Source organism: Macaca mulatta, chromosome 3 (genome assembly GCF_049350105.2).
Source record: "Macaca mulatta isolate MMU2019108-1 chromosome 3, T2T-MMU8v2.0, whole genome shotgun sequence".
Taxonomy (NCBI): domain Eukaryota; kingdom Metazoa; phylum Chordata; class Mammalia; order Primates; family Cercopithecidae; genus Macaca; species Macaca mulatta.
The window spans coordinates 134,298,640-134,320,729 of NC_133408.1; the positions used below are offsets into that span (position 1 = coordinate 134,298,640).

Genomic DNA, 22,090 nt, shown 5'->3' on the forward strand with positions numbered 1-22,090 from the left:
ATTAAATTTAGTTTCTCACATTTAAGTGGAATTTTTAAATGTCTCTAAACTCAGAAACAGGATAACTTGTCTCAAAATGACAGCTTTTGTCTGTTTTAGTTGGTGGACCTTTTTATTTGGGGATGACATGGGGCAAGTATGGGCTTCTATCAGTGAAAGTGGTCTCATCTGATCAAATAATTCAAGTTTCAAAAAAAGTTGGTTCTTGAGATATTTGCTTAAACAAAACACAGAAACAACTTTAGTCAAGGAAAAAATGTTAAATATCAAAATAGTTTAAATTCTAGTGGTGCTTTTATTTCTACATCTGGAGAAAGCCAGTCCTTAATTTTATTCCTCAGTTCCGATTCGTTTCTGTAAGGGTAAAATAAGAGCTATGGAGAAATTATTTTTAAAAATCTATATACATTCAATAAATTATAATTTAGTAAATTGAGGAAAACCTGCCAACTGCTATCTTAATAGTTTTTTTTTTTTTTTTTTTTTGATACTTTAAGTTCTGGGATACATGTGCAAAACATGCAGGTTTCTTACATAGGTATACACGTGCCATGGTGGTTTGCTGCAACCATTAACCTGTCATCTACATTAGGTATTTCCCTTAACGCTCTCCCTCTCCCAGCCTCCCAGCCCCCAACAGGCCCTGGTGTGTGATGTTCCCTTCCCTCTGTCCAAGTGTTCTCATTGTTCAACTCCCACTTCTGAGTGAGATGATGTGGTGTTTGGTTTTCTGTTCCTGTGTCAGTTTGCTGATACCTTAATAGCTTTTTTTTTGTTTTTTGTTTTTTTTTACTCTTTCTTAGATTTAAATTAACACTGTTGGAAAGAGAACATTGTTTTCATCATGAATGCTAATAAAGATGAGAGACTTAAGGCCAGAAGCCAAGATTTTCACCTTTTTCCTGCTTTGATGATGCTAAGCATGGCCATGTTGTTTCTTCCAGTCATTGGCACTTCAAAACAAAATATTCCAAGACTCAAGCTAACCTACAAAGGTAAATATATACATATTTTCTAAATTGTTTATTAAGATTTTTAAATGTCTTTTTTGACTGCTATATTTTTTCTTTTTAGAAAAGCATATTGGCTTCTGTGAAATGTTTATTATGTTGGCATCAATTCATAAAATAGAATTATAGAACACGAAGCCCAATCACTCATTTTTATGAGGAAAAATATGCTAAAGCTATTCAAGTATGCTTTTCAGCCCAGTATTTATAATAATCAGTTTGATCTGCAAGTGGTAAACGGTTTGGTGTTAAAACAAATCAATCCTTAAAAATAGAAAAATGTTAACTAATTTCACATAACTATTGCTAGTTTATTCCTAGTCAGAGGGGATTTTTTAAAAAAACACAGTAAGATATCTTCAAAAAGAACTTAAGACAGCAGGATAGCTTCAAGTTCTCAACTACATATGTATTTGGTAATAGAAAAAGACAATGTGAAAGGTTTAAAATACAAAAAAGATGAAACAACTTTGCTAAAAAATGAAATCTGCTAAGCTAGTTTTTAAATGTTTGATATAACAGCAAAGTTTATATGAATTACGGTTGGTCATCTTTGTGTGTGTCTGTGTCCAGTTTCATGCCCAAATAGTTTTTACTTTGGTTTCCCTTTTTGATGTACTCTGGGGTTCATTAATACCTCAAGAAATAAAAGGGATGTAGGGAGAATAAAACTTCTTTATTCTCAAAGTGGTAGGCAAAAATTATGCTGGCAATTTGATATCCTCTGATCTCTTTAAGATGACATTTTATAGACAAACAAAATACTAATAAAAGCATGTTGGATGTTAAATCTAAGAGTAAGTTGAATTAGCACATTATATCCATTACAAATCTTATATGTTGGTATTTGTACAGAATATATGTCATGTATTAAAGAGTTAAACAATTTATATATTTTTGAGTTCTTACGTTTTTATATGTATCAAACTCATTTGCATTGGAAGTCTATTTTTTGGTAATCTAGGATGTTTTTATCTGGAAACATTGATCACATTATGAAATTTAATTTATTGATGTCTTATTTAATCAATAATTAAAACCTTTTTTTTTTTTCTTTTTGAGATGATGTCTCATTCTGTTGCCCAGGCTGGAGGGCAGGGCATGATCTCGGCTCACTGCAACCTCCGTCTTCCGGGTTCAAGCGGCTCTCCCACCTCAGCCTCCTGAGTAGCTGGGATTACAGGTGCCCACCACCACGCTTGATTAATTTTTGTATTTTTAATAGAGATGGAGTTTCACCATGTTGGCCAGGCTGGTCTCGAACTCCTGACCTCAAGTGATCCGCCCACCTCGGCCTCCCGAAGTGCTGGGATTACAGGCTTGAGCCATCTCGCCCGGCCATAATCAATAACTAAAACCTGTATTTGATTGTCTTCCATTTCTTAATCATAGATATATTCAATTTTCTGTCATTCCCCTAAAATTATCTTAGTTTCAAGTGAACATTAACAGTTATGGCAAGGTTTAGGCCATAAATAAAAAACAAAGTCAAGGCTTTTAACCATGCCAGTATAAATAGTACTGAATTATGCCTTCTTCCATAAACAACTATTCATCTAGATAAACTATATGAAGCAACTATTTTTAGACATTGAGCAATAGGCAGCAAAGATGAAAGAAAGAAACTACCAGTGGTACATGCCTATAATCCTAGCTATTCAAGAGGCTGAAGCGAGAAGATTGCTTGAGCCCAGGGGTTTGACTGCAGTGAGCTAGGATTGCATCACTTTTAGAGACTCTGTCTCTAAAAAAGAAAACAAACAAACAAACAACAACAACAAAAAAAAACACACACTTAATGGCGCAACTCGGAAAGGGTTTGGGACAAACGGGGAATTTGTGTGCTGAGCCGAGATATTGAGCTGAAATATTGGAGGTCAAGGAGTGCCGAATGACATAGCAGTTCTGTCCACCCAGAATTTTAAAACTTCACCAAAACCTGGGGCACTCAGTTGACATGCTGCAAGGGTCATTTTATTTTTTAATTTTTATTTTAAGTTCAAGGGCGCATGCCCAGGTTTGTTACATAGGCAAGTTGTGTCATGGAGATTGGTTGTGCAGATTGTTTCATCAAACAAGTATCAAACCCTGTACCCATTAGTTATTTTTCCCGATCCTCTCCCTCCTCCCTACCTCCACACTCTGATAGTCCCCAGGCTATGTTATTCCCCTCTATGTGTCCACATGTTGTCATTGGTTAGTTCACACTTATAAGTGAGAACATGTGGTATTTTTTTTTCCTCCATTAGTTGGCTAAGGATAATGGCCTCCAACTCTATCCATGTCCCTTTAAAGAACATGGTCTCATTCTTTTTTTATGGCTGCATAGTATTCCAGGGTATATACGTACAACATTTTCTTTATTCAGTCTATCACTGATAGGCATTTAGGTTGATTCTATGTCTTTGCTAATGTGAATAGTGCTGCAATGAACATACAAATGCATGTGTCTTTATAATAGAAAGATGTATATTTTGGGGGTATATACCCAGTAATGGGATTGCAGTTTCTAATGGTATTTCTGTCTTTAGATCTTCGAGAAGTTGCCACACTGTCTTCCACAATGGTTAAACTAATTTACACTCCCACCAACAGTATATAAGCATTCAGTTTTCTCCACAACCTTGCCAGCATCTGTTATTTTTGACTTTTTATATAATAGCCATTCTGAGTGACTAGTGTGAGATGGTATCTTGTTGTGGTTTTGATTTGTATTTCTAGAATGATCAGTGGTGTTGAGTTTTGTTTTTTTTTCCACATGATTGTTCCCCGCATGTATGTGTTCTCTTGAAAAGCATCTGTTCATGTCCTTTGCCCACTTTTTAATGGTGTTGTTTATTTAAAACTATAAAAACCCTGAAAGACAACCTAAGCAATACCATTCAGCACATAGGCATAGGCAAAGAGTTCATGATGAAGATGCCAAAAGCAATTGCAACAAAAGCAAAAATTGACAAATGGGATCTCATTAAACTAAAGAGCATCTGAATAGCAAAATAAACTATCAACAGTTGACAGTGAGTAAGCAGGCTTGAGTCAACAGACAACCTACAGAATCAGAGAAAACTGTTACATATTATGCATCTGACAAAGATCTAATATAAAGCATCTATGAGGAACTTAAACAAATTTACAAGGGTCACATTATAAGAGCTCAGCTATTCTATTCCTACTGTAAGGGATACTTTAGTCCTGCCTTAAAAAACGTGACAATAAGTCTCAAAAGGATTGAACTGATCTTCCAGTAAACTTAATATCCGCGAGAAAAAAAAAAAAAATCTCAACAATTTTTAAAATAAGAAAACCCAAATCAACCATATTCTCAAAAATTTAATATCCATAATGTCCAGATACAATAAAAAAATTACTAGACCTACAAAGAAACAGGAAAATTTAATGATAACAAGGTAAACATGTAGTTAATGGAAGGTAAATTGAAGTGATGCAGATGTTCACATTAGCAAAGATTTTAAAATAGCTATTATGAATATGTTCAAGAATTTAAAAGAAAATGCTATCAAAAGGAATAAGCAGATATGGAATCTCAACAGAGAAGTGAAATGTATTAACAAAACTAAATGAAAACTCTAGTAATGAAAATTGTATCTGAAATTAAAAACTTACTGCATGAATTACAGATTGGAGATAGCAGAACAACATTCAGTAAACCAGAAGATAGAGAAATAGGGATCATCCAATATAAAGAACCCTTGAGTTTTTTACATGTCAATTTATAACATATTCCATTAAACCAAAGCCATATCTAGAAAGTTATTTTGTATTCCTTATGCTCTTTGTGTGACTATAATGGGATATCTTTAAATTCTTTGAAGCTCTATTGTTTAAATAAATATATATATATATCTCTTTACATCTGTATCTATCTATAAAAATACATATATCTTTATATCTATATATATTTATATCTATCTCTATATATAGTGTCTATATGTATCTCTATATATAGTATCTATCTCTCGATATACTATATATAGAGAGAGAGAGATAGATACTCTTGCTCTGTCTCCTATATGTAGAGAGAGATAGACAGATAGATACTCTTGCTTTGTCTCCCACACTGGAGTACAGTGGCAAGATCTTGGCTCACTGTAGCCTTGACTTCCTAAGCTCAAGTAATCCTCCCACCTCAGCCTCTGGACTACAAGCATGATCCATCATGCATGGCTAATTTTTGTATTTTTCGTAGAGACAGAGTTTCACCATGTTGCCCAGGCTTGTCTCCTGGGCTCAAGCAATCCGCCTGCTTCAGCCTCCCAAAATGCTGGGGTTATAGGAGTGAGCCACCTTACCTGGCCAAAAGATAATCTTTAAAGCCACAGGTTTTATGTTTTGTTATGGCAATGCCCATTTCTAAAACCAAAATGTAATTTGGATAACTACTGCTGTATAACAAGTCATCATAAAACTCATTCCCTTAATAAAACAACAATTACTATATCCCTCAGTTTCTCTGGGTCAAGAATTTGGAAAGGCTTAGCTGAGTGGTTCTGGTTTGTACTCTTTAATGGAATTGTAATCAGACAACGGCTAGAGTTATAACAGTAAGGGTCTGGCTGGCATCTCTTCCTTGATGTATCCTCAGGTTCCTCCGAGGGAGTCTTTTCACTTGGGTAGTTTGGGCTTGCTCAGGGCCTCAAGTGCATACATTTAAACAAACAAAGAGGAAGTTTCATTGCCTTTTTATACCTAGCTTTAGAAGTTACATGGCATTGGTTCCAGAGTATTCTATTGGTTGAACCATGAGAAAGCTTCACTCAATTTTAAAAGGAGAGCACAAAGACTGTACTTCTCAATCATAGTAGTGTCAAAGTCACATATGTAAGGAGCTGTGGCATGGGAGGTATTGTTGATACATATATATATATATGTGTATATATACACACATATATAAATTCTTATATATATATATCTCTGAAATAAATTGATAATAAAAAACAAGTTTATATAGGGTAAAGTACTTATTCAGACACTTCACAAACATATACATGGCCAATAAACACTTAAAAATACTGGCCCTCATGAGTCATTGGGTAAATACAAATTAATATTACAATGAAATACTCATATATCTGTTGGAATAGCTAAAAACATGAAACATTGACTATATCAAATATTTGTGAATCTGTGGAACAATTTGAGCTTGCAAACATTGCTAATGTAAGAGTTAAGGTGGAAATTGTTTTGGCAGTTTCTTATACTATTATACATGCACTTACATTCATTTGAAGTTCTAGAACAGGCAAAACTAATCAATGGTTTAAAAATATGATAACAGTTGCCCTTGTTGTTGGGGGACAGAGAGGATTGACTGAGAGGGGCATGAGAGGAAATTTTCTGGGAGTATAGATGTGTTTTCTGTCTTGACAGGGATGTTGAATACCTAAGTGTAGAGATTTGTCACAACTTATTAAATTGCACATGTAAGGTCTGTCCATTTGCCTATATATAATATTGCCTTAAAAAGAAAATGAATAGAAAACAAACATTAAAATCCAAGGAATAAAGAAAGGATATGGAAAGTTTGAACTAAAGGAATTGAAGACATAAAAAGGGAAACTCTGGTTTCTTTAATACAGTGAATATCGCAAAAGCACTGCATTGACAAACATGGGTAATGCAAACATCACACTTGCAAATATATTTTAATAATTGATAATATTCACTAAAGAGTCATAATGAACAAAACATTGGCATAAGGACTGTGTGTGAATTATCTCATTACCTCGCTGTGAGATGCGTATTATCATCCCCTTCCTATGTATGAGGATACTGAGGTACTGAGAGATTGAGAAATTTGCCAGGGTCACAAATTTAATTCATGGCTCAACTCCTGGGTCAACCCCAGGCTACTTAGAGCTAGGATTCTAGCCAAGTCTCTCTCACTGTAGACAGAAGTATTTCCTTCCTGAGGCACTTACCTGTCATAGTGAATAAATTTACAGAAGCATCATGCTGATATTTGACTAAAACTGATTATGTGATTTTCAATTGTCAACATTAAATGAAGTTGAAGAAGATTACATGTACTCTTTAAGATCACTGGGTAGCCAAAAAGATTATTTGATTTTTGTGGGATTTTATGCCATTTGCTAAACTTATTTTTTAAAAGTTGATTGTGATAAATTGTCTTCATAATCAAAATTTCATAGAAAAGTGAGTCTTAATATTAAATCAAATGTATAAATTGTCATCTGAAAATAACAGCTTGTATTAATGTATGTTTTTGGCCTTAGAGCCAACTCTATAAGGATTAAAAATCTTGTTTTATTTATCTTTCTCTAAATTTTCATTCCTCTCAGCACCTTATTCTTATATATAAGGATAATTGATATGTTTTTCTTGGAGTAAATGCAAAAAGCTGTACTCTTTTGATGCTTCTTATATTCAGTATTCATTTCAAATTCATAATTTTTTCAGATGTTTTAGGTTGTCTACATGTCAAATGCTGGTAATCAGAAGCAGAGACTGAATGCAGGATAGAAATCCTAGATATCTTCCAACACACCCTCAGCACACACCCATATTTCCCTCCCAGCTCCCCAGGGCTACTGTTAGTGAGTCATTTCTTGACTGTATGCTAATAGAGTAGTCACCTTTCTTAAGAGAACTACTGCTAATCCTTTGCTGCTCACAACACACCATTTTAAGGAATGCTGAACCATTTTAATGAATGCAGAGTATTCATTTTGAATATCACAATTGTTCAGCACTGTGAAGTGTATATTTCCCATTCACTTCCAAAAATTTCAAGTTTTCCTATCCGCCTCTGTAAAATCAAGCTCTTGAGAAAGAAAGTAGCTCAAATCCTGACATACCACCTTTTAAAAGCTGTCTTTTCCTGGATTTTAAAAAGCTGTGACACAAAAATTACCGTTAATTTTGTGTTCTGGTGGGGCAAACTGCTTACATACCAGATTCCTGCTTCTGAGGTAAGAACCACAACATTTCTTGACATTTTCATTTTTTCTCTCATGACAACTTATTGACTTGAGATCAGCTGGGACTATCCTTTGCTTAGACAGTATTGAGAGTCTGAAAGGTTATTCTTGGAAACTAATACACTGGTAGAACGTGAGGTTAAAAATAATCAGCCAAAATAAAAAAAAAACTACTAATTTTAGTTTTAAAAATAATTAACTTTTATGGACATAAAATTAGCTTTGTTTTCTTTGCTTTCCATAATTCATATCTTCTCAGTGTAAACCAAAGATGCAGGCAGTGTCTATGGTAGTAGAGTTAGCTACTTGGACGAGCTGCAAGGTAATATTAAGGGATTTCTTTTCTTTCTTTCTCTTTCCTTCTTTCCTTCTTTCTTTCTTTTCTTTCTTTCTTTTCTTTCTTTCTTTCTTTCTTTCTTTCTTTCTTTCTTTCTTTCTTTCTTTCTTTCTTTCTTTCTTTCTCTCTCTCTCTCTCTCTCTCTCTCTCTCTCTCTCTCTCTCTCTCTCTCTCTCTCTCTCTCTCTCTCTCTCTTTCTTTCTTTCCTTTCTTGATGGAATCTCACTCTTTCGCCAAGCTGGAGTGCAGTGGCCCGATCTCGGCTCACTGCAGCCTCCGCCTCCCGGGTTCAAGCGATTCTCCTGCCTCAGCCTCCCGAGTAGATGGGACTACAGGCACATGCCACGAAGCCCAGTTAATTTTTGTATTTTTATTAGAGATGAGGTTTTACCATGTTGGCCAGGATGGTCTCATTCTCTTGACCTCGTGATCTGCCCACCTTGGCCTCCCAAAGTACTGGGATTGCAGGTGTGAACCAACACGCCCGGCCTATTGAGGGATTTCTTAAAGTATTTCTTAAACAACAAGAGAGTTGTAGCAACCATTTTATCCAAAGAATGCTCTTTAATAAAGACTTAACTGAGAACCTCTGAATCCACAGGAGCTTGGTAGTTTGGTTCCATTGTTGTGCAAAGAAATTTCCCTTTGGTCCATGTTGTGAATTCTTGCATATTTATGACTACTAAACTTTTTTCTTGAATAATAAGTAAGGAATCATGGAGGTCAGAATGTTCTATATTTCCAGGTTTTGTATTATATGATTATTACTATAAATATTGTCTTATAAATTGGGCTTCTCATAGTGACTTCTACAGTTCATGCCGCAATTATAAAAATAATATTTGAGAGACGATCTTCTTAAATTGCACAATAATATAAGTATTTTCTATCTCACCATCATCACTATAGACTTTGAATGTGTTGGAGATATTTATACTCAAGAATCACTGGTGTCTGTAACGTTATTTGTTTGGAAAACTCTAGAAGATGAGATAGGTGTAAGTCTTCAGCAAGAAAAGTAACTCATTTAATATTTACCATGTATTCATCCATTCTACAAATACGTAATATGGAATCACTATTTACTAGGCATTGTTTTAGATAAAAGTCACTGTCTCATTGGAGCTTATTTTTCACTTAGGGAGACAAACAGTGAACAAGCAAACAAACAGGTGAATATCATTTCAGATAGTGCTAAGTGCTATCAAGACTATAAAGCCAGAGAATGACTGGGCCCAGGTACCCTATTCAGACTTTATCATGTATAAGCCTCACAACACTGTTTTTATACCCATTGTTTTCATACCTACTTTATAGATAAGATACAGGCTTAGAACAGGAGTCTCTTGCCCAGAAGCAAAAAGCTATTAAATAGCCCAACCAAGTTGTGTGCTTACATTTATCTAGTTCAAGGTCCATGTTACTGTCAACTCACCATGCCCTTGAGGAAAACATTACATTTTCAAGAGGATAAATATTAAGATATAAAAAATAACAAGGTTTTACCATTATTTCTTTAGCATCAAGCTATTTTCAATAACTTCTGATAGTAGTAATTATGTTGTGCACCTCCAACATTTATTAGATGTATATTCATTGACAAGAAAAACTTCAAAATTCCCTTTTGAAATTTTATCTGCCTATCTTATAACTAGGGATTACTGTATCTTCTAGAATTGTTCTTTGTTTTATCAGAATTTTCTAAAAAATGAATAAGTAAGGCTATATATTTTTCTGTAATTTACAAATTATTTAGCTGTGAAATTTAGCATGTGTGTCAAGTAGAGATGTCATTTAACTCATCTAATTTGTTTGATTTGTATTGATACATCTAATAATATGTATTTTATCTGGATTCAGTATGATATAGCAGTGAATTATTTACCAAGACAGAAAGTGACCAGCACTATGGAGAAAAATGAATCAAGACAGGGAGCTCAGTAGTGGTGGGAGTGCAGTCATCAAATACTGTGGTCAGGAAAGCACTTCCTGAGAGAATATTTTCACAGATGCTTAAGCTAGTCATGCAGATATCAGGAATATTTTTGCAGAAAGAACATCAAGTGCAAAGGCCCTGGAGTGAAAGTGTGTCTGGCATGTATAAGGATCCTAAAGAAGATGGTATGGCTAAACAAATAGCGGGATGGAAGAAAGAAGAAAACTGACTAAATAGAGAGTTAACAGGAGGGAGGAGGGATTAGATCTTCTACTGCTGGCATTTAGTCTGAGTATTATGGGAATCCACTGAAGAATTCTGAGCACAGTCTGACATGATCTGACTCTCAGAATAATAGAATCATTGTAATTTGCATGTTGAGAATACACAGAAAGAAAGAGATCAAGAAATAGGGAGCCAAATTTGAGGCTATTGTAACAATTCATGTGAGAATTAATGGTCTGTGGCACAAAGTGATAGGAGTGGATACACATAGATAGAGCCAACAAGATTTGCTGATGAGCTGAATATAAAGTGAGAGAGAAGTCAAAGATGACTCCATGGCTTTTGTGGTTTTGTTTTGTTTTGATGTGGTCTACAGGTGGAGGTACCATTAATTAAAGTGGTAAATACTGTGGAAGAAATAGTTTTGTGGAGAAGATCAAGTGGACATATTTTGTTTGAGAAGGCTATTAGACACCTAAGTGAGATGCCAAGAAGGCATTTGAGTACATATATAACCCTGAAATTCACGGAGATGTCAATTGGAGATATGAATTTGGCCATTAATATATAGAAATTTTTAAATCTACAAGACTGTGAAATAATTAAGGGATGAAGCAGAATTCAAAAGATTGGCTTCTGGTGTACTACCAAGTCAGGAGATGGGATAAAGGAAGAATTAACTGCAAAGTGAACTGAAGAGGAATGCCCAGGTATATAGGAGAAAAATTAGGAGTTATAATACAGAAGGCATTAAATGAAAAAAGTAAAAGGAAAGAGATAATCAGTGGTGTCAAAGTCAGGTAATACGTCTAGAGAGATGACAACTAAAAAGTAACATTAAATTTAACAGAGCTCACTGTTGACTTTGATAAAAGCAGTGTCTGAGTGTGCCAGCCAAAGCCCGATTAGGATGGATTCTTGAGAGCATGGGACTGGAGACACTGACTATAGATAATTCTCTCAAGGAAATTTTTGATAATTGTGACATAGGCATTAGCTGGAGGAGCAAAGCGATCAAGAGACTTATTTTAATGCAAGAAATAACAACATATTTGTATTTTAATTGAAATAATCTAGAAGAATAATAATTGATGATTCAGGAGACATAATCTACACCTTATTGAAGAAAGTATTGATGAGATTATTTTCCCTAAAACAGGGTACATTTAGAACATGTATTAATAAAAGTGGCTTATTTTGCATAATAAAGTTCATTATCGTTGCAACTATTGTCTAGAAAGGAAGCTAGGTTAAACATAAACAAGTTTTCAAGGAGGAATGCTTAAGTACGATATAATGATACAGGCTGTAGGCACTATATATGTTTAGGAGATTAATATGTAAAGATTTGGAAACAAAAATACAGACAGATTAAATAATAATGCTAGGGTCACATAAGTAGATAATTTTTTTAAAAAACTGATGTTCAGATCTAAATCCACTGTTTTTTAGTAAAATAGTGTTTGTATTATTAATACAACTTACCTGTATGCAATCTCTTTATACGATAATAATTGAAATCCATTTAACACTGTATATGGAACATTGTTCTAAACATTACTGGTCTATGGAACTTTACAGAGTGGTGGAGTGCCACAATAATATAAGGTAATATATGATGCAGTATTGCCATGCAAACACACAAGAAGCCTTCCTGGAATTACGAAGATAGATAAAAATCACTAAGGGCTACAGTGATCATCTATGTACTCCTAGCAGGGTAAAAGAGAGCTCAGCCTTGAGGCACTTAGGTTGTGTCTTTGTCTTTGCATAAATGTGGAAATAACTTTAAAAAGGGCATAGTTTGTCTAAAGGCAATTTTTATTGCGATAAAATCCAGTCAACTATCTTTTGGTGGAAAACTCTTTTTGAATAGATCTTGTAAGCAACTGGTTTACTATTCTATAAACTATTGAGGAGCAAAAGTTTTTATGTGCAACTGCTCATTTCACAATTCAACTTCCCTAAATTTGGCGCTAATTTCTTGAGCCTTATTAAAGGAATTTTCACAGTGAGATTTTTCCATACATGTGTATAAATATAAATTCAATGGCAGTTTAAAAAATAATGTCATTAGGTCTTTTTTAAACAGAAGATTTGACAAACAATTCTCTGATTTCTTAAGAACTAGTAATATACAGTTTGCATTTTTGTAAGAATCCTTTAAACATACTGCTTTAATCCTACTAATTCAAAAGAGGCATAAAGTAGAACGAAAGTCCTTTTTACTTACAAAGATGGTCATAAAGGGGTTTATTTGACTAAAGCCACAGTGAGCCAGACACAGTTTGGAAATTAAGATAAATACTTCAGTAATCCCGATGGAGTGGTGAAGTGGAAGAAGCAATAGAAGTGAACCTGTCTGTTGGAATATTCAGTGGGTAGAGAACTTTTGAAAAAGAATCTTGTTTATCTAAGTAATGCTAAACATTAAAATATAAAATATAGCTGTAATGGGTGATGGGGCTTAGAATCAGAAGATAAAGATAGGTTTGAGCTCTTTCTGTGACATGAACTGTCTATGCACCACTAGAATCGTAAATTGTCTTTCTGAGTCTAGGTTTTCTCATCTGGAAATTAAGTTCTTCTTGGGGATCAAATTAAATAATAAATGGGAAAGTTCCTCAGATGTTACAAACCACAAAATGGAGGTTGTGACAGATTTCAAAGACAGACCATACATGTTTATAATTAATTGAATATATAAAGAAAATTTAAGATGTTTAAGAATATAATTGTAATTTAGCATCTTGGGTAGAATTTTTGCTACCACAGATAACAGCAAAGATATTTGAAATGGAAGTCTACAATGGATACTCATCTTGACACCTTTCCCCCAAGTAAATGTGTGTTAAATTAATGTACTTCACTTCTTTGTATGAAAAAAAAGCTGAAGGGAAAAATCTTATATATCATTGGTTTAAACTAAACATTTCATTGATCACTTCTAGAAATTAAGGAATAAGCTAGCTAAAGATGTACAAATGTGACCAATTTAGAATTGTAAAAGAAAAAAAAAATACTTTGGCCACCTTGCATAAATTAACACACACCATGAGGTAAAAGTTTGAGAGACATTCTAGTGTGAGGAAGAATGAAATAATTCAGCTCTTTAATGCAGGCAAGCTGAGAATAACAGGCGCACACTGTATTTATTTTAAACCTTTCTACTCCAGGTGTGGTTCAAACTGCAGTAGTATCAGCAAAATCTGAAATTTGTTTGAAATGCAGAATCTCAGATATACTCTGTGACTTCTAAACAAAAATAACTGTATTTTAACAAGAATCCTTGAATGCATGTTACATCCTGAAAAGTAATTCTTAGGGATCCCCGCGATACATGTGAAATATGGAGATTACAAAAGGAACCCCTTATGACTGCAAAACATTATCACAATTAGGTCTCTAAATAGCACTTCACTTCTCTAAATTATTAATAAGATGGTAATAAATCCTGATTTATATCGAAAGTAGATAAACCAAGGCAAACAAAAATCACTAGTTTAAAATATTGTGAGTTAAAACTTTATTAGACTTATGTATAAGAGGTGGTGTTGAAATACAGAAATGATTTTGACATTATTCTTATCTTCTAGGGCTTCTAGTGTTTTTAAGGAACAAAATAACTACACAAAATAACTGCCAAAAGACCAGTGCCATAGTATAAATAAAACCAAAAGTTTAAAAGAATTTAGAAGAATTTGGAGATGAAATTGAACTTTGAGCACTGGAGAAAGTTTAAAGTTTATTCAATGAAGCGTATGTTGGTATTAGAGTATTTTAATCATGAAATTGACCTAATTTAATTGTGATTGTCGGGCAAATGAAATAGGCAGCATCATGCGGGAGACGCTGTTGGGAGAGTGGGTGTAGCAAAAGATAATTTATGAACCGTTTACAGTAATTTGGAGAAGTAGTAATATGATAGGCAATAAGAATAAATATTCAAAAAGGGAGAATAGAAAATTTACTTGATAGACTCTGTAAGGCTTTAAATTTAGCTGGATGTTGTGTGAGGTGGGGGTTAAACAGATTTAGAGTGATGGATTATATAAATAGGGGAGAGAAGAGTAAGGAAGAAAAACTAAAAGTGATTCAGAAATGTTGAGCCTCATGACTAGATAATTTCATTGAAGTCATTAAAATCAATGAGATCAGATGATTGGAGGAAAAACTGACAATACCTAGCAAGTGATGGCAAATTCTAAACTGGAACACTTGGGAGCGATGATGGGGTTGTGGTTGTGTATTTTAAAGTCATCAGCAGAGAACTAACAATTTGTGGGAGAGAAACTATTTAAGGAAGATAATGCATAAATGGAAAGCATTTCTTCATTGCTTATACCCACTGAATAGTACCTGAAATTGAGAACAATATTCCATGATGATATTTTTAAATTTCCCTCTTGAAGTATATGTGCAAGTTCTGATGCAAATTCTCTGCACACCTTTACCAGGGTGATGCTCCTTGGGCAAGTGATTAAGAACTTTCATCTGGAAAAAACCTTGAGAAAAGTCTCACAGATGATTAACATTAATTTGTTGTAGATGAAAAGCCAAAGTGAAATTTTCTTGAATCTATGAAAATTGAATTTTAGATAAAATGTCACACTGAGTGGCCAGTATGATCAATGATTAATTATATATATCTGTATCTGTATGCAGATACAGATATATATAATTATATATATATTCTGGTAAATTATTTAAAATTTCATAATAGCAAGAGAGAGGATGTGATTTGAACAGCTTCCAAGAAAAACAGAAGGCACATTCAAAGGCTTGGAAATACAAATGGTGATATGGTTTGACTGTGTTGCCACCCAAACCTCACCTTGAATTGTAGTTCCCATAATCCCCGCATGTCCTGTGAGGGATCTGGTGGGAGATAATTGAATCATGAGGGTGGTTTCCCCCATGCTATTCTCCTGATAGTGAGTGAGTTGTCAAGAGGTCTGATGGTTTTATAAACATCTGGCATTTCCCCTGTTTGCACTCATTTTTCATCCTGCTGCCCTGTGAAGAGGTGGGTTCCACCATGATTGTAAGTTTCCTGAGGCCTCCCCAGACATACAGAACTGTGAGTCAATTAAACCAGTTTTTCTTTATAAATTACCCAGTCTGGGGTATTTCTTCATAGCAGCTTGAGAACAGACTAGTACAGATGGCATGAGACATCTCAACTATGACTCTCACAATTGAGAAGTTTCACATATACCTTTTAACATTATTTTTGATATACATATACTTGACTTCAATTAATCGAATTAATTTTATAAAACAGTATTGTTATAAAAGTGTTATCTGTTTTATATTACACACATAACTTTTTGCTTTATTCCTTAATTTATGGGGATCTTACCTTGAGGAAATATTTGCTCTTGTCATATTTGTCTATTATTTAGAGTCAATAATAGATGTTGTATTCAGTTAAGACCTTCCGAGGTTTTTTACATTAAATATATATACTTGATTGAAACAAGTACCAAATATGTGTGACATGGTGCTTCATTTTAAACATTCTTTGAAACTTGAAGAAGGAGAAATTCTGAATAACTTGAAGGAAGCTACGAAACAATTGTAAAAGTAGTATCAATCGTGCTCAGAATGATACTCTCAACTTTTTATCAGGAAGTTTATTCTATCGTGACATTGCTTTTCTTGAAATGTACTAGATATTTATAACACTAACTTTTTTACAGGTCAGTAGAAAAAAAGATCACAGCAAAGCTTTTGAAAATGTAAAAGGACTCCTTCTTATTCAAAGTATGAATTTACTCCATAACTATACATCACAAATGTCACAGTGATGGATTATATAAAGCATCCACTATTGAAAGCTGGCCAAATAAGAAGAAAATGTAATTTAAAAGTATGGATATGACAGAAATACAACCGTGTATAATTGCCACACTCCTACTCCACAACCTGTCTTGGCAAGAACACAGGCCCCATGACATAATAAGTTTAATTTGTTTCTAATTTATGTTTCCCTATGTGATATCATCTGTTTTATTATTGATATAGATAATGTTCTAAGACCTAATGAACAGAATGATCTATAACATTCCATCACAGAAAAGCAAGAAAATTTGATTTGTTTGTGTTCTTTCTGATTTGGACTTGCATTTGCAAGGAGATAATGGTTAGCATGGATAGCATAATGATATCTAAGTCAGCACAATAATAACATAATCTACACCTGCAATTTTGAAGCAGTCTTTTGTAGCGCTTTTAGGTTTGACTAATATTTTTTCTTCATATGCTTTGAAAGATTAGCTTTAAAGACTAAATGTACACAGTAGAGAATCATTGGTATTTTTGTGTTGGTAGAGGTGAATTATGAGTTATCTTTATAACCAGAATGTTTTCACATGATCTCAAGCCTCAGAAAACATATTGGAAGTCAGCTGATGCCAAGTTAAGATGAGCTAATTTTCCCAATGTTAAATCTAAGGGAGAATCAGTGTCTTGCCTTGGACAAAAAGCTGTAGTATTTCTGGAAGTTATGGGAAGAAGCTTTGAAGGCACTTCATAGAAATGATGCTCTGATAGTAACTTAGCATAAAAAACCTGGAATTTTAGAGATCAGAGGAGAAATGCTGAATTTAGGGGGAAGGCAGAAGTAGAAAGGATGCTGAAAGGCTTAAAGAGAAACGTTTTTACTTAGACAGCTTTGTAGAGAACACACTGGAGATCTGACTACACTAAAGAAACCTGAGGCCGGGCGCGGTGGCTCACGCCTGTAATCCCAGCACTTTGGGAGGCTGAGACGGGCGGATCATGAGGTCAGGAGATCGAGACCATCCTGGCTAACACAGTGAAACCCCGTCTCTACTAAAAATACAAAAACTTAGCCGGGCGAGGTGGCAGGCACCTGTAGTCCCAGCTACTCGGGAGGCTGAGGCAGGAGAATGGCGTAAACCCGGGAGGCGGAGCTTGCAGTGAGCTGAGATCCGGCCACTGCACTCCAGCCTGGGTGACAGAGCGAGACTCCGTCTCAAAAAAAAAAAAAAAAAAAAAAAAAAGAAACCTGAGAATAGCCCTATTGATAAAACTGCTATTTCCTGAAGGAATAAGAAAAGTGGGTAGGGCAGTAGGGCAAGAATATATGCTGAATATCCTGAGATGGCAGGGAAAGGTGATTGTATTTTGATCTGGATCTATTTTTAGTCGTAACATTTCTCTGCTGAGGAATTTTCCTCTTTAGATTGGAATACATTGGAATTTAAGCTTCTCCAAAGCTGATTTTCTTTTTAGCCCCATGAATTTCTGTCTTTCATAAAATGTTCTTTAAAGGATGTGGGAAGCATTTTTTTCTTTTTTTTCTTTTTTCTTTATCTATGTAGTCTTCTCGTGAGAGAAACTGACAACTCCACCCAGTTCGGGATCTCTGGCAATAAATGCAGGATTTCAAGGTTATAGGATCTTGTTCATTTAACACTCAAATACTGAGGAAGTCTGTGTTGCTTAATCCTAAATTTATTAGATTCAATATGACTCACCACTCCCTTCCTTTCTGGGGTGAAGAGGAAGAATATAGACCATTGGGTCAAATGTTTCCTCAGGCTAAATGAACAATTGTATTAAGGGACACTAAAAGGGAGACACAAAGAATTATTTTTAGAACAAAAGTATTTCAAATAAGAGCAGAGATTACCTAATCCTTAGCCTTCCCTTAAGTAGGGAAGCATCTGGCTGTCAATTAGGAGATTCATTTTATTAGACTTGCTACAGGAAATATACATAAAAAGATATTTCCATTTTACCATTAGAGGTACTTACTGATCTACTACATTATATGGTTGTCCTTTGTCACAAGTATATTTTCATTTTTGTTGTAGATGAGCATTTTCTCTCCACTAGGCTGTGAGTTCCATGAGGACAGGAGTGTGTCAAACTTGTAATCAGTGTCTTTCCAGCATGTGCAGATACCTGGTGTTCTTAGATGAGTCAGTTATTGCCTGCAAAAGTCACATTTTAGGAGGGTATTGGCTCACTTTCTTGTGCTAGCAATGAGAAATTATTTTAGATATGATTATTAACTACATGTGGAAAACATATAATTTTCCCTGTGACTTCTGGTAAGATATCAAGAGGTGTTAATAAAGACACATGCAGAAACTCTTCAAAAAATACACACATACATACAAACGTGAAAATGTCATGTTGTTTACATGAAATTCAATCCTCAGACCCATTTCATTGTCCCATGGTGGTTTACTGATAATGGGTCAAGAACATCTTCTCTGTGTCACCCATGCATCAAAATCCATAATATGCAATGATTTCTATATTTAACCAAGTAGATAAATAAAAAAATCATGTCCTTGCTTCATTAATTTTAGAAATGATGACACTGTAGATTTTTCCAAAAGTGTGTTGCTAGAGCAAAAGTGGGAATTTCAACATCTGTGAGATTAAGATTACAAACTGGGAACAAGGTAATAGGAGAATGCACTGCTAAAAGGAACAGTGAAAAAGAATTATGGTGGATTAGGTCAAAGGTTTAGGGAGATAGAACAAAGGAGTCATTTAGCAGGTAAGTGCTGCTGACATCCCGAGGAAGGGTGAGGCTGTTTAACCAAGCACAGAGCTGGCCTCCTCTCAATGGCACGTGTGAAGCAACACACTCACCCTTTTACCTAAGGGGAAAAATAAAAAAAAACAAAACAAAGTTCCTGTCCAAAAAGCTTTAAAACTATGGACAATCTCAAAAATCACATGCCCAAAAACTTCCAGTTTAGAATTTTTTTAAAAAAGCTCCAAAGTATATTGCCAAATTATTAGTCTTCAACTTTGATGAGTTTGACCCCAGCAGAGCCAGCATCCATTTCTGATTTATGAAATCCACTGAGTGTCTTCGCTTTATGTGTTAGGATACAGACTCTAAAATTATCATTTTTTTTTCAGTTTTGGTTAATAATCCTGTGGACACAAAAGTGTCTTTGCTTGGTTTGGCAGAAATGCAAGAAAGATAAGCTGGTTGGAAAAGAGGGAACCTGTTCCAATCCCTGTCCCAAAGTCTTTTCATAATGTGTGCGTCAGCCTAAGAAATTCTCATATGTAATGCCTAAATCTAATTATTTAATTTGGCTACAACAAATTGTTGAAGGATGTTTAATCGTTTTGTTGCTAGCATTGTCACAGGGCAATATTAAATCATTTGGAAATGATAATACCCCAGGTTAGTCACTATTTTTTCAGCTGTTTTTTCTTGTCAAGTTGGTTTGAAACTAAACCCCATAGAATTGGTTTTGATTAAAGAAAATAAAGCAAGTGGCTATATCAACTTTGTATTTATTTTTCTCACTGTATAAGTAAAGACAAAAAATGACATAAACAGCTCTTAAACACCTTCCTCTTCTCATTGCCATAATTCAGGGACTCCTCATGTTTCAGAACCTCTGGATAGTCTTCCTGACCCCACCTTTCCCTGTTCTCACCCATCCTGAATAATTTAGCCAGACTTATCTTTGCAACACTCAGCTAGAGTTGTTGCCACTTTTCTGAACAAAACATTTTAGTAGCTTCCAATCACCTACATAATAACCAAAATCTTCAACGTGCCATCATAGGCTGTAATCATCTAGATGCTGCCTTTATGTCTAGTCTCAATTCTTTCCATCCCACATAGTCCCTATATTTCGGCAAAGCACATTTCCTCAGTTCTACAAATAATTATTAAGTACTGAATTTGTCTCAGACTCTGAGCTAGGTGCTGGGAATTCTAAGATAATTACACCATGGTCTTTGCCCTGAGAGAGGTCACGCTCCAGAGTAGGAGACATATTAGAAGTGCAGTATGTATGTGCAACCTGGAGTAACATGTGCGCCTGTACAGCCTAGTGTTCATTCTGCCTGGAAAAAATTTTTCTTTATGTGTTTCCTCTCAAAATTCTATCTGTCTTTCAAGGCTGTGCTCAAATCTCACCTCCTTTTAGAAGATGATGTATAATTGATTATCTGAAAGGTTTAACATTTTATATATACTTCTATTAGAATTTATTTCACATATGTTGTGTTTTATATACATAACTGTTTCCACACTGATCTGTGAGCCCCTTGCAAACAAGGCTCACTAATCCCACAATCTTTTTTTTTTTTTTTTTTTTGAGACGGAGTGTCACACCGTCACCCGGGCTGGAGTGCAGTGGCGCGATCTCAGCTCACTGCAAGCTCCACCTCCCAGGTTCACACCATTCTCCTGCCTCAGCCTCCCGAGGAGCTGGGATTATAGGCGCCCGCCACCACGCCCGGCTTATTTTTTGTATTTTTTAGTAGAGACGGGGTTTCACTGTGTTAGCCAGGATGGTCTCAATCTCCTGACCTCGTGATCCACCCGCCTCGGCCTCCCAAAGTGCTGGGATTACAGGCGTGAGCCACTGCGCCCAGCCTATCCCACAATCTTAACACCATACTCAACATTTAATACACACTAAATACTTCTAAATATATGTGGCTTTAATAGCATTTTAATATTATTCCATTATCATAAAAAATGCAGAGATGTTCTCATCTTACTAATTCTGATTTAACGGAAGATAAGATATATGATTTTAAAATATATCTTATTTGGCCCAAAGCAGAATTTAATAATCATACTCAAAATAATATTTATTGACTTTTCCTATCTACCCAGCATGGTTCTAAGAACTTTATATAAATTACCTCCTTTAATCATCATGAGAACTGTGAGTTGGGAAATATTATGATTTCCTTTTTATACATTTTGTATAGACTTTTAAAAATACATCATCATCACTATAATGACTGATAGATACATAGCGCTTACTATGTGCCAGACACTATTCATAATGCTGATCATGTATTAACTCGTTTATTCCTCACACCAACATGGCTTATTACACCGTTTCTGTTTTTGTTCTCACTTTATAGATGAGGAAACTGAGGCACAGAGAAGTTAAGTGACTCGTTCTAGATTACACAGCCAGTGAGTTGGAAGGCAGGATAATGCCCTGGTGGCCTGGACCTAAAGCTCATACTCTTACTCATTATGAGAAGTAATATTTCATTTTGTAATTAACAATGTAATGCATGGTTCAAAATAATTGAATATTATTCATAGGCACTTGAAACAATAAGGATTTCGATTATATAAACTACTTACTCTACTAGTTGGGTCAAAATATACCCCTGGGAATGCTTTTACATACGTTTGATTTTGCTGATTTCAGTCTTTGTTAAATAAGGGAAATTGCATGGAAGGCAACTGCCTGATTGAAATAAGGTTTGTGTGACATGTATTTTCTCATTAAGGCTTTAGATTACGTTCGTTTACCTTTTGTCTTGGTTCCATTCTTCTCTTCTCAATTCTACTTTACAATCAGTATGGCGTGTTTATTGGATATTATCCCTGCATTCGGAACTGCTATAAAATATTACACCATTGGGTCTCTAGTCTGAAAAATGATTAAAGTTATATTTAGCTTAATAGAAAAATAATTAGTATCAATTTCAGACTTCTATCCAATGTACACAAAGCATGATCCATAAATGTTAGTGAGACATTTATGTTCGGTAAAGTCACGCTCATTTGAGATTTCAAATATCATGTCTTCTTCAGCATACTGCCTTTTGCTTTGTAAAATCTAAGACAAAA

The 22,090-nt window shown here is 34.8% G+C and overlaps 1 protein-coding gene across 1 annotated transcript in view; it reads left to right on the plus strand.

Moving 5' to 3' along the window:
* SEMA3D (semaphorin 3D) overlaps nt 1-22,090 on the plus strand; it is a 193,242-nt gene that overhangs the window by 64,198 nt on the left and 106,954 nt on the right. Inside the window, exon 3 of the mRNA XM_028846124.2 lies at nt 804-995. Within this exon, the coding sequence (XP_028701957.1) occupies nt 845-995 (151 nt within the window). The 5' untranslated portion in view covers nt 804-844. The remainder of the gene's footprint in view (nt 1-803; nt 996-22,090) is intronic.